Source organism: Suncus etruscus, chromosome 17 (genome assembly GCF_024139225.1).
Source record: "Suncus etruscus isolate mSunEtr1 chromosome 17, mSunEtr1.pri.cur, whole genome shotgun sequence".
Lineage (NCBI taxonomy): Eukaryota > Metazoa > Chordata > Mammalia > Eulipotyphla > Soricidae > Suncus > Suncus etruscus.
In genome coordinates, this window is record NC_064864.1 from 1,364,678 (window position 1) to 1,380,783 (window position 16,106).

The following is a 16,106-nucleotide window of genomic DNA, read 5'->3' on the forward strand; positions in this document are numbered from 1 at the left end:
GTAACTCCTGAGCACTAAAGAGTGTGGACCCAAAGAAAACCAAAAAAAATATTATTTAGTAGTAGAGAAATATTCAAAGCTTGGTTCACATTAACAATAAACGTTAGGGACTGGGAATAATTGCACAGTGGGTAGGGTGTTTGCCTTGCACGCAACTGACCTGGGTTCAATCCCTGGCATCCCATATAGTTCCCAGAGCCTGCAGGAAATAATTTCTGAGCAGAGTCAAAAGTAACCAGAGTGCCAGTCGGGTGTGGCCCAAAAGCAAAATAAATAAATGAACTCTAAGGGCTTTAGTGAAGGAATAGCAGGTAAGGCAAGTGGCTAACCCAGGTTTGATCCCTGGCATCCCATATGGTCCCCCACACACTGGGTGTGGTCCCCAAAACAAAAACAAACAAAAAGGAATTAGCTCTACCTAATTATATATATAAATATATATATTGTTTGTTTGTTTGTTTGTTTTTGGGTCACACACAGCAGCGCTCAGGGGTTATTCCTGGCTCTAAGCTCAGAAATTACTCCTGGCAATTTCAGGGGGCCATATGGGATGCTGGGGATCAAATCACTATCTGTCCTGGGTTGGCTGCATACAAGGCAAATGCCCGACCTCTTTGCTATCTCTCCGGCCCCCTATATAAAAAAAATATTTTTTGGATTGTGGGCCACACCCAGTGATGCTCAGGGGTTCCTCCTGGCTATGTGCTCCCACTTGGTAACTCACAGACCCTGGGTTTTCATGTTCTGTCGACAGCGGCTAATCAAATGCTTTTCTATTCACTCACCGTGGAGAGTCTATTCCACTGTCACCTGCCATGCTGTGGCTTTCTGTCCCTTCCAGGTGGCTCCGCTCATGCTGCACATCCCGAGCTGACACTGGCGCGTGTGACGTGCCAAAAGTTTCTGCCTTTGGTGGGGACTGTTTTTTCAGATCCTGATTCTGAGGACTTGGTCTCCAAATGGCCATGACCCCCGCAGTGCCTTGGAGGGCCTCGTCCTCAGAACCCACTTTCCTTTGGCTGTAGTAGCCGAATGTGTTTCCATCCGCAGGCACAGAGACACTTGTAGCAATGCTGGGTTCCTCACGGTGACAACTGGACAGGGTCCCCAGAGTAAGGCTGCGGCTTTCAGCAGCGTGAGGAGCTTTTAAGGCCTCAACTGGGTGAGGGAGTGCGTGGGGCGGTTCGTAACATTCGGTTCCTTGAAACACTGGCAGCTCCGAACTATAGAGGTTGCTGTCATGCTCTGTCAGAGAGTCAGCGAGGGACCTTCCAGCCACCTTGAGCTTTGCCAAGTGGCTGCCTTTGCTGTCACAGGTGAAGGAGCACTGCAGGGGGCCAGACACCATTTCACAAAAGTCGTCGTCCTCAGAAAAATCATCTTCCTCTAGATATAAGGAGCTGCAAGCACCATCCTCCTCCTCTTCGTTCGGAAACAAGGTCTGGCCATCATCAGAAAGCCTCTCGTCTTCCACACTTGTTGCCTCTGTATCTTGGACAAATGTCTCTTTACCGAGTTCACCCGAATCTCTGTCTTGGTTCTCGGATTTTATATGGTTTATGCCAACTGGGCAATCCAAAAGACCTAGATTTTGAAATTGATAAATGGTTTTGTCAACAAACAGACAAATCGAGGACTTTCTATCCAAAGAGGCGGCCCCCAGTGGTGGCAGGCTAGGCTGCCAGTCCTTCATCTCCCCGACTGGGTCAAGGTGAGAAGAGTATCTCCCCAACAAGTCAGGGAGGGCTTCAGGCTCTTCGCTATACACTGCGTGTCTCAACACACCTCCTCGAAAGGAACAGTATTTGCTTTCATTTTGAAAAGCGCCAAACTGGGGGTAACCGGTGAGGTGGTCTTTGAGGTCATCCATCGTGGGCGGAACACTCAAGTCATTCACAGAACTGGCACCTGTATCCCTCTTCCTGTTATGTTGCTGTTTGGTGTCACTCTCAAGGACATTCGAGCAGCCCAAGGACCTTGCCCTCCTGCCAGGCTTCCCCTTCGTTCCAAGTTGACTGGGTTTCAAATCGCTGGTCTTCTGGGCCCCCTTTGGCCCTCTGGTTACTGGGCCACCTCTGGGGGACAAACCCTGGAAAGGGTTGCTGATTTGCCTTTTGTAAACCAGCTGGGAACCTAGAACCGACATATTCTCACCAGCTGATTTCTCTACTGCTTTACTTGCCCTCAGGTGAACATGTGGGGCAGGGAGCTTGGGGTGTTTGTCCTGTCTGACGCTTTCCCGGTGTTGCTCGCTTCCCTGACCCCCGGATTTATGTCTGTCCCTGAACAAATGGCCCCGCTTTCGAGACTTTGCTGACCAGCCCTGCCTTTTCCTTGGCACCTCCTTGGTAGGCTGCTTCTGTCTGACGATTAGCACATCTGTTGAAGTGCCCTGACTAGTATATTTTTTCTGCTCGTGTTTCTGCATGAGGGCCGTATGTTTGATCAAGTTGTCCACGGTCAGGAAGGGATTAATGCGTTTTATGATCTCATGTTCAATGTCCCGAGGGATGTTGTCCAAGTCATCTTCATCTCGAACAGGCCACTCTTCAGGTGGGAACTGGGCCGAGAAATTCGTGAGCTTGGTTCTGGACTTTTCCCTCCTGGAGATATTGCGCCAGAAGAGGCTGAAGCCAAACTTCTTGCCCCTCTCTCTGTCTTTTGCACAGGGTGGCGAATTGGGATCCTCAAGGAGGTGGTTCTCTTCTGACGCCAAGACTGCTTGGTTCCGTACCAAAGGTTTGGGTTCCCCAAGACATTTGCGGCCTTTTCCAGTCACTTCAGCAGTCGTCGGTGACTCTTGCACTTTCCGAGCGCACACGTCGGGGAAATGGAGGCAGGACTGACAGTGGGCAAGGGGAGAAGTATTTTCCTTGGCAGACTCCGCACAACTCTCCATGCTCACCAGATAGGTCACAGAGGTTGGCCTGGGGGGACCCTCAGCCGAGAGACCTCTCCTATGCTCCCGAGTGGCTGCATTTGTGATAAAGTACGTCTGAGGCGTAACTATGAAGTACCCTTCTCCAGTGTGGTAAATCTTCCTTTCCTTAATCAGAGTTCCAAGAACCGTATAGAGAATGTCTGGAGGTGGAACTGCAATGCCTAAAATGAACAAGTATTTTACATGGCTATACTTTAAAGAAGAAACTTAAGTCTTTAAAAAACAACCAACTAGGGGGGCTGGAGAGATAGCACAGCGGTAGGGCGCCTGCCTTGCATGAAGCCGATCTAGGAGAGACAGTGGTTCAAATCCCGCATCCCATATGGTCCCTAAGGCCTGCCAGAAGTTATTTTTCTTTTCTTCAGGAGTGTTTTCTGAGCGTAGAGTCTGGAGTAACCCTGAGCGCTGCCGGGTGTGACCCAAAAACCAACCAACCAAACAAATGACAAAAAACAAAAACAAAAACAAAAAAATACAACCTCAAACATCTTTCATACAAAACTGTTAGGGGCCGAAGCAGTGGCACAAGCAGTAAGGTGTCTGCCTTGCCCACACTAGCCTAGGACGAACTAGTTTGATTCCCTGGCATCCCATATGGTCCCTAAGCCAGAAGCGATTTCTGAGTACATTTCCAGGAGTAACCCCTAAGCGTCACCGTGTGTGGTCCAAAAACGAACAAACCAACAACAAAAATATAACTGTTAGATTACTATTTTTTGTTTGTTTGGCTTTTTGAACCCTGAGTCAGCTGTGTGCATACCAAGTGCCTTACTCATTGTGCTATCTCTTCAGCCACAAGCTATAAAATTACTTAATGCTTAAATAGAGAAAATCTGAATTAATGCACTGCAACTACTAAATTATATATGCCCATTATAAATTTAAAATGTCATTGAGATTGGGGCACAGCAGGAAGGGCACTTGTCATGCATGAAGCTGACCCGGGTTCAATACCCGGGATCCCGCATGGTTCCAGCCTGACAGGAATGCTTTCTGAGTGCAGTGTCAGGAGTCACCCCTGAGCACCACTGGGCTTGGACCAAATCCAAATAAATAAATAAATAAATAAATAAATAAATAAATAAATAAATAAATAAATAAATAAATGTTACCAAGAAGTACATTATTGAGGGCAAATATGGGAGTCTGTAACAATGTCTCACTGCTTAAATCTTTCTCATTTTGTTATGTTTTTTTGTTTTGGGGCCACACCCAGAAAGGCTCAGCGGTTATTCCTGGCTCTGTGCTCTGAAATTACTCCTGGCAGGCTTGAGGGACATATGGGATGCCTGGGATCAAACCCAGGTAGGCAAAAGCCTACCTGCTGTGCTGTCTCTCTGGCCACTTAAATATTAAAACTCTAATATATACATACATATATATACATATATAAATATAAACTCTAGGGGCCAGAGTGATAGTGGTAGGGCCTTTGCCTTGCATGTGGTTGACCCAAGAAGGACCCCTGCTTCGAATCTGGGCATCCCACAGGTCCCCTGAGCCTGCCAGGAGCAATTTCTGAGTGTGAAGCCTAAGTAACCCCTGAGTGCTGCTGGTGTGACCCAAAAAAACAAAACAAAACAAAAAAAGTAAAAAAAAAAAAGTGGCTAGAAAGATAGTATAAGGAGGGTGCTTGATTTACAGAAACAAAAACAAAAATCAGGGAGAAATGAGGGAGGTCAAGAATATGACTCAGTGGTATTATATTCAAATACAATTTATAAATATATATAAAATGGGACCAGAGAGATAGCACAGTGGGCAATATTTTGCCTCACACACGGCCAACCCGGGTTTGACCCTTGGTATCCTATATGGTCCCCCAAAGTCAACCAGGAGTGCTCCTGGGACAAAAAAATAGGAGCAAGACCCAAAAAATACCAAAACCAAAACCAAAAAAAACATACATGGGGCTGGAGAGATAGCATGGAGGTAAAGCGTTTGCCTTTCATGCAGAAGGTCATTGGTTCGAATCCCAGTATCCCATATGGTCCCCTGAGCCTGCCAGGAGCGATTTCTGAGTGTGGAGCCAGGAGTAACCCCTGCGCACTGCTGGGTGTGACCCAAAAACAAAAACAACCTATATATATATATATATATATATATATATATATATATATATATACATACATACGTATATACATATACATAAACATGTCACTTCTGAGAAGTAGGGATGGGAGAATATGAGGTGGTAGAAACTGATAATTTTTTCTCTTTTGCTTCGCACTCCTTTCTACAGTCTCATTTTTTACCACAAGTACATTTTTTTTGGGGGGGGGCCACACCCGTTTGACGCTCAGGGGTTACTCCTGGCTATGAGCTCAGAAATCGCCCCTGGCTTGGAGGGACCATATGGGACACCGGGGGATCGAACCACGGTCCGGTCCGTCCTACGCTAGCGCTTGCAAGGCAGACACCTTACCTCTAGCGCCACCTTCCTGGCCCCACAAGTACATTTTTGTTTATTTTTCGGTGTTAGGGCCAAACCCAGTGGCACACAGGGCTTCCTTCTGACTGTGCTCAGAAATTACTCCTGGTGGTACTCAGAACCATATGGTATTCCAGGAATTGAACCCAGGTCACCCTGCAAGGAGTGAATCCTGAGAAGAGCTGGAAGTAAAAATATACCAGGGGCTGGAAAGACAGCTCACAGGCTGAGCACATGCTTTGTATGTATGTGACCTGGGTTCAGTTCCCAGCACCACAAGGTTCTTGAGAGAGCTCAAAACACCAAGACAGAGAGTAGCTCCTCAGTACCACCGAGTGTAGCCCCCAAATAAAAACAAAATAAGAAAGGAATGAATGCAATGAACCAGTAACTCAGAAGAACATGTTACTCTACCTGGGTAGTGTTTCATCAGATGCGCCAACAGTGACTCCTGTGTCACTACAACCTGAGCTGAATTCATGTCAGCTATAGCACAGCAAAGGACTTCAGCCAAAGGGATAAACTGAGATTGAGTGACTGGAGTCATCTGCACTGGGAAGACATCACCTACATGGAGAGTTAAGCAAAAAAAAAAAAGGGGGGGGGGAGGAAAGATGAGTTAAATTTATTTTGGGGGGGCCCGGAGAGATAGCACAGCAGCATTTGCCTTGCAAGCAGCCGATCCAGGACCTAAGGTGGTTGGTTCGAATCCCGGCATCCCATATGGTCCCCCGTACCTGCCAGGAGCTATTTCTGAGCAGACAGCCAGGAGTAACCCCTGAGCAACGCTGGGTGTGGCCCAAAAACAAAACAAAAAAAAATTATTTTGGGGACCTTTTTAGGGTGCTGCTTGGAATTACCTCTGGCTCTGTGCTCAGGAATCACTCCTAGCAGGGCATAGGGAACCATGTAGGGTGCTGGGGATTGAATCCAGGTCAGCTGCATGCAAGGCAAGCACCCTGCTCACTGAACTATCATTTCAACCCAAGAAGATATTTCTCTTAAGGTCAGTAATTCTGAGATATTACTCATAAGGTATTAATTCCTCTTAGACTTTTTTTTGGGGGGGTGGGTTGGGTTACACCCGGCATTGCTCAGGAGTTACTCCTGGATCTGCACTCAGAAATCACTCCTGGCAGGCTCTGGGAACCATATGGGATGCCGGGGATCAAACCCCGGTCCGACCCGGGTTGGCCATGTGCAAGGCAAAAGGCTTCTGCGCTATCACTGTGGCCCAATTTCTCTAAGATTTGAGAAAAGGGACTGGAGAGATTGTGTAGCAGGTAGGACATTTGCTTTACACGCAGTCAATCGCGCTTCAATTCCTGGAATTTCATATGGTCCTCTGAGAACTGCTAGAAGCAATTTCTGAGAGCAGAGCCAGGAGTAACACCTGAATATTGCTGAATTCATCCCAACCCCCCAACACAAAAGAATAGAGGAGAGCCAGAGTGATATGATAGTACAGCAGAGAAGGCACTTGTCCGGTATGCCGCTGACCTAAGTTTCCATCTCCAGTAACCTGTATGGTCCCCTGAGTCCCTCAGGAATTAATAATGACTTAATTTCTGATTGTAGAGGTAGAGTGAGTTTTTGTTTGTTTTTTGTTTTTTTGTTTTTGGGCCACACTTGGCGACACTCAGGGGTTATTCCTGGCGATGCACTGAGAAATCTCTCCTGGCAGGCTCAGGAAACCATATGGGGTGCCGGGATTGAACCGCAATCCATCCTGGGTCGACCATGTGCAAAGCAAATGCCCTACCGCTGCGCCACCACTCCAGCCCAGAGGCAGGAGTAAGTTCTGCATGCCACTGGGTATGTAACTGTGGCCCTACCTTCCCATTCTTCCTGTGTAACCTGATCTCACCTGCAAGACCCCGTCCATTTCAGGGAGGGGACTTGGAAAGGTTAGGTAAGGCTTTGACCAGAGAGGATTAAGGCTTTTTGGGTCTTTGCCAGCATGGAGGTCAGAGGGAAGATGGCTGAAAGAAGTTAAGACGCAGGGCAAGCTAAGAATGGCATGCGTAAATGGTTAGCAACCACATCTGTTGGCTAGGGCTGACTAAAGATGTTATCTCTCTGGAAGCCTGCCTGTGAGTGAGTTCAATACCCATCACTTTCCTGGACCCAGACCCCCCGGTTAATGAGGGATAGAGCCACGTGGCCTGGGATGGCAGAGAAAGGCCTCTGCCTCCATCCACCATCCAAGTCCATCCTAAGGGCTTAATGCAACATGAAACTATAAAACCCCAAAAATTAATAAAAAAAATAATAGAGGGTGACAGACCAGAAATGTATAGAGACAAAAAAGAAAAAGTATATCGGCATGGCAAAATCAACTGATTTCTGTGAAGCAGAGGAAGAAAAAACATTGGGAATGGGAGGAGAAAAAACTGGGAATTTGGCAATGAAGGGTAGAAAGAGGTCTCACCGCACTGGAGAGATAGCATGGAGGTAAGTCATTTGCCTTACATGCAGAAGGACAGTGGTTCGAATCCCGGCATCCAGATGGTCCCCTGAGCCTGCCAGGAGAGATTTCTGAGCGTAGAGCTAGGAGGAACCCCTGAGCGCTGCTGGGTGTGACCCAATAACCAAAAAAGGGGGGGGGTCTCACTGGGCCAGAGGGAAGGTACAGTAAGTAGGGTGTTTGCCTTGCACCCCAAAACCACACTGGTCCCCTAAGCCCACTGTCAGTGCTCCAAATTGAGAGGCTTTGTCTTTTTAGGGGTGAGGGTGTTCCTAGCAGACAAGAAACCACCACAGCTACTCCACATGGTGACAGGAATCCCGTGCAGTACCAGGGTTCAAACCTGGGGTCCATGGATGCCAGGCCTTAGATCTTTGCTGGCCCTAGGAAGGGGTGTTGGGAGTTACTAGGGAGAAGACAGGACATTAAAGAAGGGACTGGACACGTATGAAGGAGCCCTCAATGGTCAAGGTATCTTAAATATGATTCCTGACAGCCGATGTGACAAAGTAGATAGAAAGATTCAGACCCAGGATGCTTCAGAAATGCTCATAGGATAGCGCAGCGGGGAGGGCATTTGGCTTCCATGCAGCCCACCTGGGTTCCCTCCCTTGCATCCCATCTATCCCCTGAGCACCGCTAGGAAAGACCCCCTGAGCCCAAAGCCAGGTGTTACCCCTGAACTCCGCTAGGTGTGGCCCATAAAAAAATGAAACTAAACTAAAATGCTCTTATGAGAACCACCAACGGGTGTATGCTAAGGTGCAGTTTCCAGTTTAGAATGTCGAAAGGAAGCCTCTGATTCTGCGTGACTGACAAGCTCTCAGGTGATTCTTCACAGAGAAGAAATCTCCATGGTGCACGTCTGGGGTACGAAGAGGTCAGAGTGTTCATGAGAGCAGTGACATGTCACCAACCGTCTGCGACGAGTGCTGGGACCCAAGGCTGGCTTTCACGGTTGAAAGCTTCAGAAATGTACAGTAAAGTCAGCACACTTTATTGGTTGTTGGCAGGTGTGTGTGTGTGTGTGTGTGTGTGTGTGTGTGTGTGTGTGTGTGTGTGTGTGTGTGTGTGTGTAGTTTGGCAGGGTGTGACAAGTCATAGTCAAAATTTGGTCAGTGGCCTGAAGTACTTCCTGTTCTGGACAAAGATGAAAGACAGTTTGCTGGTAGCTGTCAGGGCAAATCCGCTGTTAAACAACACTTTGGCAGCTTCGCTTTGTTTGCTTAAGCTTCTCTCCGGCAGGCTGGGGATCTCTGGGGTGGGGAGGTTACAGGACTTTGGCAGCCTAGGGAAGAAGATGCCTCTTCCTGAGGCTCCGGTCTATCCCACCAGGAATGCCTGAATCCCTCTGGCATTGTGAGAGACCTGGTGAATTAGGCTGGCAATTAGAGAAGTGGGCCATAGGCTGACCAAAAGTGACTCAGAGGTGACAAACCTCGACCTAGTTTCATTCCTTTTCTTCTGCACCCAAGATTTACTCTCTTGGGGGCTATAGTGATAGCAAAATGGGTAGAGCGTTTGCCTTGCACACAGTCAACCTGGGTTCAATCCCCTGGCATCCCATAAGGTCCCTTAAGCCTGCAAGGAGCGATTTCTAGCACTGAGCCAGGAGCAACCTTTGAAAGCTGCCAGGTCTGGCCCAAAAACCAAAAACAATCAACAAAAAAATTACTCTCTTCTCTTTCATCTCCTTCCTCAACCATACAAAAATATAGAACACACAACTTCAATTATTCTTTACTTTTTTTTTTTCTTTGGGTCACACCCGGCAGTACTCAGGGGTTCCTCCTGGCTCTATGCTCAGAAATCGACCCTGGCAGGCACGGGGGACCATATGGGGTGCCGGGATTCAAACCAACGTCCTTCTGCATGAAAGGCAAACGCCTTACCTCCATGCTATCTCTCCGGCCCCTGTTCTTTACTTCTTTAGCATAAGTCCTTATACTTCATTTTCCAAACAAGTAGCTTTCAAGTTTTATACATCTTCCTTCTCTAGTCTCAGATATATATTCTGTTCTTTTTTCTTTGGTTTTTGGGTCACACCAAAAACCAGGGTTTTTTGCTCAGGGGTTACTCCTAGCTCTTCACTCAGAAGTTATTCCTGGGAGGCTTGGGGGACCATAAGGGATGCCAGGGATCGAACTCACCAGCCACGAGCAAGGCAAATGCTCTAACTGCTGTGCTACCACTCTGGCCCCAATATCTTTTGTTCTTGTGATCTTATACTGATCACCTGCATCATAAGCCCTTCATTCCAACAGAGAAGGGGCCTAAATTTTAAAAATTAACTTCATGTTTATGCCTGAAACTCAATTAAAATCATGCTTGTAATCATGGTGCTTAAATAAAGATTTTATATAAAAAATAATCGGGGCTGGAGAGATAGCACAGAGTTAAGGCATTTGCCTTGCATGCAGAAGGTCGATGGTTCGAATCCCAGCATCCCATATGGTCCCCCAGCATATGGTCCTTCCAGGAGCAACTTCTGAGCGCAGAGCCAGGAGTAACTCCTGAGCGCTGCCAGGAGTGACCCAAAAACAAACAAACAAACAAACAATAATAATAATAATAATCATTAAAACAAATTATCTTTAAAAAAAAAAAGGTCTCTCCTTTCCTACAAAAATAAGGCTTAGAATAGTGAAATAAGGGCCGGAGAGATAGCATGGAGGTAGGGCATTTGCCTTGCATGCAGAAGGTCAGTGGTTCGAATCCCAGCATCCCATATTGTCCCCCAAGCCTGCCAGGAGTGACTTCTGAGCGTAGAGCCAGGAGTAACCCCTGAGCACTGCTGGGTGTGACCCAAAAAAAAAAAAAAGAATAGTGAAATAAAGGGCAAAATGTTAAAAGGCTTTTGCTTAACCACACAATGCACTTTCAAGCCTTACCTCATCCTTGGCTCTCAACCCAGTCACTCTGAACCTCAGATTGGGGGACATGGGGAGACAGGAGAAAGACTCAGCATTGAGAAAGTATAAGCATGCATGGAGGCCGCCCAAGGGGCCATTTCTTTTTTGTTTGTTTTTGGGCCACACTGCTCAGGGGTTCCTCCTGGCTATGCACTCAGAAATCACTCCTGGCTTGGGAGACCATATGGGACACCGGGGGTTCGAAACTCGGTCTGTCCTAGGTCAGCTGCATGCAAGACAAATGCTCTACCACTGCAGTACATTTCCTTCATACTTGTTGCTAAAATAAGTCTCAGGTGAATAAATCGTCACATTTGGTAGATAAGCGGAGCCTGAGGGAAAGACATAAAACGACGCAGGAATCCTTTCAAAGCTGGAGCCACCATTTATTTCAAGTCCCTGTTGATTGGTTGGTTTTATTTTGTTTATTTGCTTGGGTTTTATTGATTGTTTATTTTGATTTTTGTTTTAGGGCCAGCCCTGGTGGCACTAATGGGTTACTCCTGGCTCTATACTCAGAAATTTGGGTACCAAATGAGTAATATCTGGGTACCATATGGGAATGCCAGGAATTGAACCCAGGTCAGCTGTGTGCAAGGCAAACGCCCTCCCACTATGCTCTCACTCTGGCTCAGGAGTTGAGTTTACGCTGGCCCTGAAGTCCAGGCCTGCTGTGGTGCTGGAGCTGGAGCCGGGGTCAGCAGGCCAGCGATGGCTTGGAGCCAGACAAACAGTTCATAGAACGTTCTCTCTGTTGAGACAGACTGGTATTCCTGGTATTGTGGACTGTGTCCAGTGTGAAAGAATAGTTGCCACAGAAAAATACCATGACAGGAGTGCCATACACATTAATGTCTGCTAGACTTCATACCATTATACCCCCCCCTACAATATTCTTGCTATACTCTTCAAAAACTTTAAGTGGTAGATAATATTTCTTTTGTTTGTTTTATTGTTGGGGTTTTTTGGGGGGTGCACACCCGGCAGTGCTCAGAAGTTAGTCCTGGCTCTGCACTCAAAATTGCTCCTGGCCGGCTTGAGGGACCATATGGAATGCCAAGGATTGAACCTGGGGGTCGGAGAGGTGGCGCTAGAGGTAAGGTGTCTGCCTTGCAAGCGCTAGCCAACGAAGGACCGCGGTTCGATCCCCTGGCGTCCCATATGGTCCCCCCAAGCCAGGGGCGATTTCTGAGCGCTTAGCCAGGAGTAACCCCTGAGCATCAAATGGGTGTGGCCCCCCAAAAAAACAAAAACAAAAAAGAATTAAACCTGGGTTGATCATGGGTTGGCCGCATGCAAGGCAAATACCCTATCCTCTGTGCTATCACTCCAGCTTCATAACATTTCAATTATTTTTGGGGGTCACACCCGGCAGCACTCAGACTTTACTCCTGGCTCTACACTCAGAATCGCTCCTGGCAAGCTTGGGGGACCATATGGGATGCCGGGATTCGAACCACCGTCCTTCTGCATGCAAGGCATGCTAAATTCATTCTTTTTTTGGGGGGGGGGCCACACCCGTTTGATGCTCAGGGGTTACTCCTGGCTATGAGCTCATAAATCGCCCCTGGCTTGGGGAGACCATATGGGACGCCGGGGATCGAACTGCGGTCCGTCCTACGCTAGCGCTTGTAAGGCAGACACCTTACCTCTAGCGCCACCTTCCTGGCCCCTACATTCATTCTTATGTATCAACTAGTCACGTTGTGCCCTGGTGCCTGATAATAGCCTCTGGGAAAGCTGGGCTAGACAGTCGACTTGGTGATAATTCCTAACTGCTGGTGTGCCTGAAGAAGACCCCACCCGAATTCGGGTTTCCTCTCAGCAAAGGCCAGTCATAAGGCACAAAGACCAGCATGAGTCTACTGTCTTCTCAAAGTCAAAGAATCACACCCGGCAGATAGGAACTCAGCCAGGCTGCCCTTCCACAAGGACCTAAGGGGCGGCTGAACTGAACTGGACTCAAACGAGTCCAAAGAGCCCAGGCCCTGGGGAAAGCTTCCCCCAGAGACTAACCCCTCACGACATCTGCCTGCAGTGGACGGATTCTCTGTTGGCTGCTTTTCTAAATCGAGCCAAAGCTAAACTTCGCACTTGCTTCAACAGGAGAATCAGCATCAACACAAAGGCCCATTTAACAAGGTGGCTCTGCCCAGGGGGAGAGGGGGACAGAAAAGCCAACAGATGCAGGACAGAGATCAGGCCCAGCTCCCAGTGTGGGTCCGATGCCTGAGCAATCAGCAAAGCAAAGCGGGTTCGGATGACATTCATGCCACCCCTGAAGTCACACGTTGATTAGTTTAGGAGCATTTCGCTAACCACGTCCATTTGATTGATTGGTTGGTTTGTGGACCATACCTGGCAGTTCTTTACTCCTGGCTCTACACTCAGGGATCACTCTGGCAGGGCTCAGGGGCCCATATGGGTGCCAGGGTTCGAACATGGTTTGGCTGTGTGCAAGGCAGATCCCCTACCAGTTGTACTATACATCACCATTTTATTTTTTGTTTGTTGAGGGGGACATATCTAGCAGTACTGAGGGCTTACTCCAGACTCTGGCTCAAAGATCACTCTTGGTGGGCACAGAAAACAACTGGGGCGGGGCCGAAGATTTAGCACAGCAGTGTTTGCCTTGCAAGCAGCAGATCCAGGACCTAATGTGGCTGGTTCGAATCCCAGCATCCCATATGGTCCCCTGTACCTGCCAGGAGGTATTTCTGAGCGTAGAGCCAGGAGGAACCCCTGAGCACTGCCAGGTGTGACCCCCCCCCCAAATAAAATAAACACCTTCCTTAAAGCTAAGTGTGTTTATTTTGCTACCTAATGTCTAGCTTAAGTTCAGGGACAAAGTTTAACATCAAACTACATTTAAAGAGTGCCGGAGGGCAGGAGCTGTGGCACAAGCGAAAGGGCGTCTGCCTTGCACGCAGTAACCTAGGATGGACTGCAGTTCGATCCCCCCCCTCCACATCCCATATGGTCCCCTTAGCCAGGAGGAATTTCTGAGCACATAGCCAGGAATAACCCCTGAGTGTTACTGGGTGTGGCCCAAAAACAAACAAACAAATAAATAAAGAGTGCCAGAGTGTGGGGCTGGAGAGATAGCATGGAGGTAAGGCATTTACCTTTCATGCAGAAGGTCATTGGTTCAAATCCCGGCATCCCATATGGTCCCCTGAGCCTGCCAGGAGCGGTTTCTGAGTGTGGAGCCAGGAAGAACCCCTGAGCGCTGTCGGATGTGACTCAAAAACCAAAAAAAAAAAAAAAAAAAAAAACCGAAAAAAAAAAAAAAGAGTTCCAGAGTGATAGCAAAACAGGCAGGACGCTTGCCTTGCATATAGCCAACCTGGGTTCAATCCCCAGCATCCCATATGGTCCCCCAAGCCTGCCAGGAGTGATTTCAGAGCACAGAGCCAAGAGTAAACCCTGAGTGACAGCACGTGTGGCCCCCAAACAAAAATAAAACAAAACAAAAATATATTTAGAGAATGAAACTAACCCATGCAATATTTGACTTTTAGGATACACTGTGAAGGTACCGGAATAAATTCCCTGAAGGTCCCATTGTGGCATTTAAATTCTGACATTTGAACTAAAGGCTCCTGGATTTGATGTTGAGGGTCCATAGGAGAGTGCCATCAAAGTAGTTGAAAGATGGGGCTGGAGCGATAGCACAGCGGTAGGGCATTTGCCTTGCACGTGGCAACCTAGAACAGACCTGGGTTCCATCCCCGGCCTCCCATTAAGGTCCCCAGAGCCTGCCAGGAGTGATTTCTAAGCACAGAGCCAGGAATAACCCCTGAGCGCCACCGGGTCTAGCCAAAAAATAATAAATAAATAAATAAGTAAATAAGGAAATAAATTAAAATAAAAACAAATAGGTGAAAGAGAAGAAAGGTTTCCCTTAGAAAACTTGCACCTGGAAAGTTGCTGTATTGCTACACTAAAAAAATTAATTTGACAAAATGACATTCAAGGCAATCAATTTTATATTATCTAATATTTAAAACCCAACATCTTTATTATTTTAAAAAAAAAAAAGGTCTAGAATGTTATGCTAGCTAGAACTTTTGTGGACTCAGCGAGGCAGTCTGCCAGAAATTCATGCATTATTGATCTTCCGACAGTTTAACAGAGTCGCCCAAGCTCTGCTAATTACCTGGACTCATGAAACCGGAGCCCATTTTATTTTTGTGGCCTGTATTGAATCACACTGTGGGAAAGGAATCTTCCTCATGCATGGCAGATGACAACAGAGCATGCAGAAAACTGTAAGTACACTCCGGGAGAAGAACGGCTTCGAAAGCATGTTTTGTTCCAGGCAATCCACGAAACTTTCCTGCTTTTAAACGGCACTTTCATCTAGGTTAACAATGTGGTCGCATCAGAGATAAGAGACCACTGCCTGCCAGCCCCCACTTGAAAGAAAGAGTTTGTGTTTGAACTTCAAAATAGGTGTAGAAAATCAAACAACCCGGGGACAAAAAGGAGAAAGGCTTTCAGACCACTAAGCCCCCTCTCCCTGCCGGCGTTATTTTTTGTAAAATAAAAGAACGGAGACACATTAGAAACCCAAAAGAACTGAGTGGCTGCAGGAAGGGGCAGGCGGGCCTAGTGGGAAGCTGAGTCCTTTCTTCCACAGGTGGGTTTGTTTTGGGCCCCTTGACAAAGGGCTTCCCCTCTGGGAGATGCCCCTGGTCAGAACCGCCCCTCGGAGGGCTGAACTGAGGAGCTGCAGGGATCCTAAGCGGCTGCAGCTTTCATCACCCCAGTTCCACTGGCCAGGGGCAGAAAATAGGGGGGCCTTTCCATGGCCATCAATACTGCAGTTGAGTGACACATGTCCTTTGCTCCAAGTGGCTCATGGTGACTGACAGTAATAGGAAAGAAGATGAAACAGAGGTGCCCTCCCTCCTTTCAGGCGCCCTTTGAACCCTTAGATCCCTCCCCCAATAGGTCACCATCCTCACTTTGGGTAGAGATACAAGGCACTCCCAGCTGTGGGGAGAAGCTGTGAAAACCAAAAGGGTTTTTGTGTTTTCCTGAGTCGCACCCAGGGGGGCTCATTACTTACTCCTGGCTGTGTGTTCAGGGTCATTACTGGTGGGTCTCCGGACTATACAGGGTGTCGGAGGTGGGGCTGGAGTGCAGGCCATGTGCAAGGCAAACGCCCTTTCCACTGTATTATCTCCAGCCCCAAGACTCCCCCTCTGGATGTTTAAGACTTCACTCAGGAGTATAGAACGTAAGCATAGTGTTTCATCATACAACATTTCACAAGGGGATGGATTATCTTCATCACAGGCTGCTCCGCTGAAAGTGCATTTCCAGGTCCATCTTTTTTTTTTTTTTAAT

General features: G+C 47.6%; 1 protein-coding gene across 3 annotated transcripts in view; it reads right to left on the reverse strand.

The window, feature by feature from the left end:
* STOX1 (storkhead box 1) overlaps positions 1 to 16,106 on the reverse strand; it is a 30,106-nt gene that overhangs the window by 521 nt on the left and 13,479 nt on the right. The window contains exons 2-3 of one of the 3 annotated variants that reach the window (XM_049790480.1): positions 5,787 to 5,939; positions 786 to 3,102 (exon numbers count right to left, since the gene is read on the reverse strand). In XM_049790480.1, the coding sequence (XP_049646437.1) occupies positions 786 to 3,102; positions 5,787 to 5,939 (2,470 nt within the window). The remainder of the gene's footprint in view (positions 1 to 785; positions 3,103 to 5,786; positions 5,940 to 16,106) is intronic. The other 2 variants (XM_049790481.1, XM_049790482.1) reach the window with 2 other exon arrangements.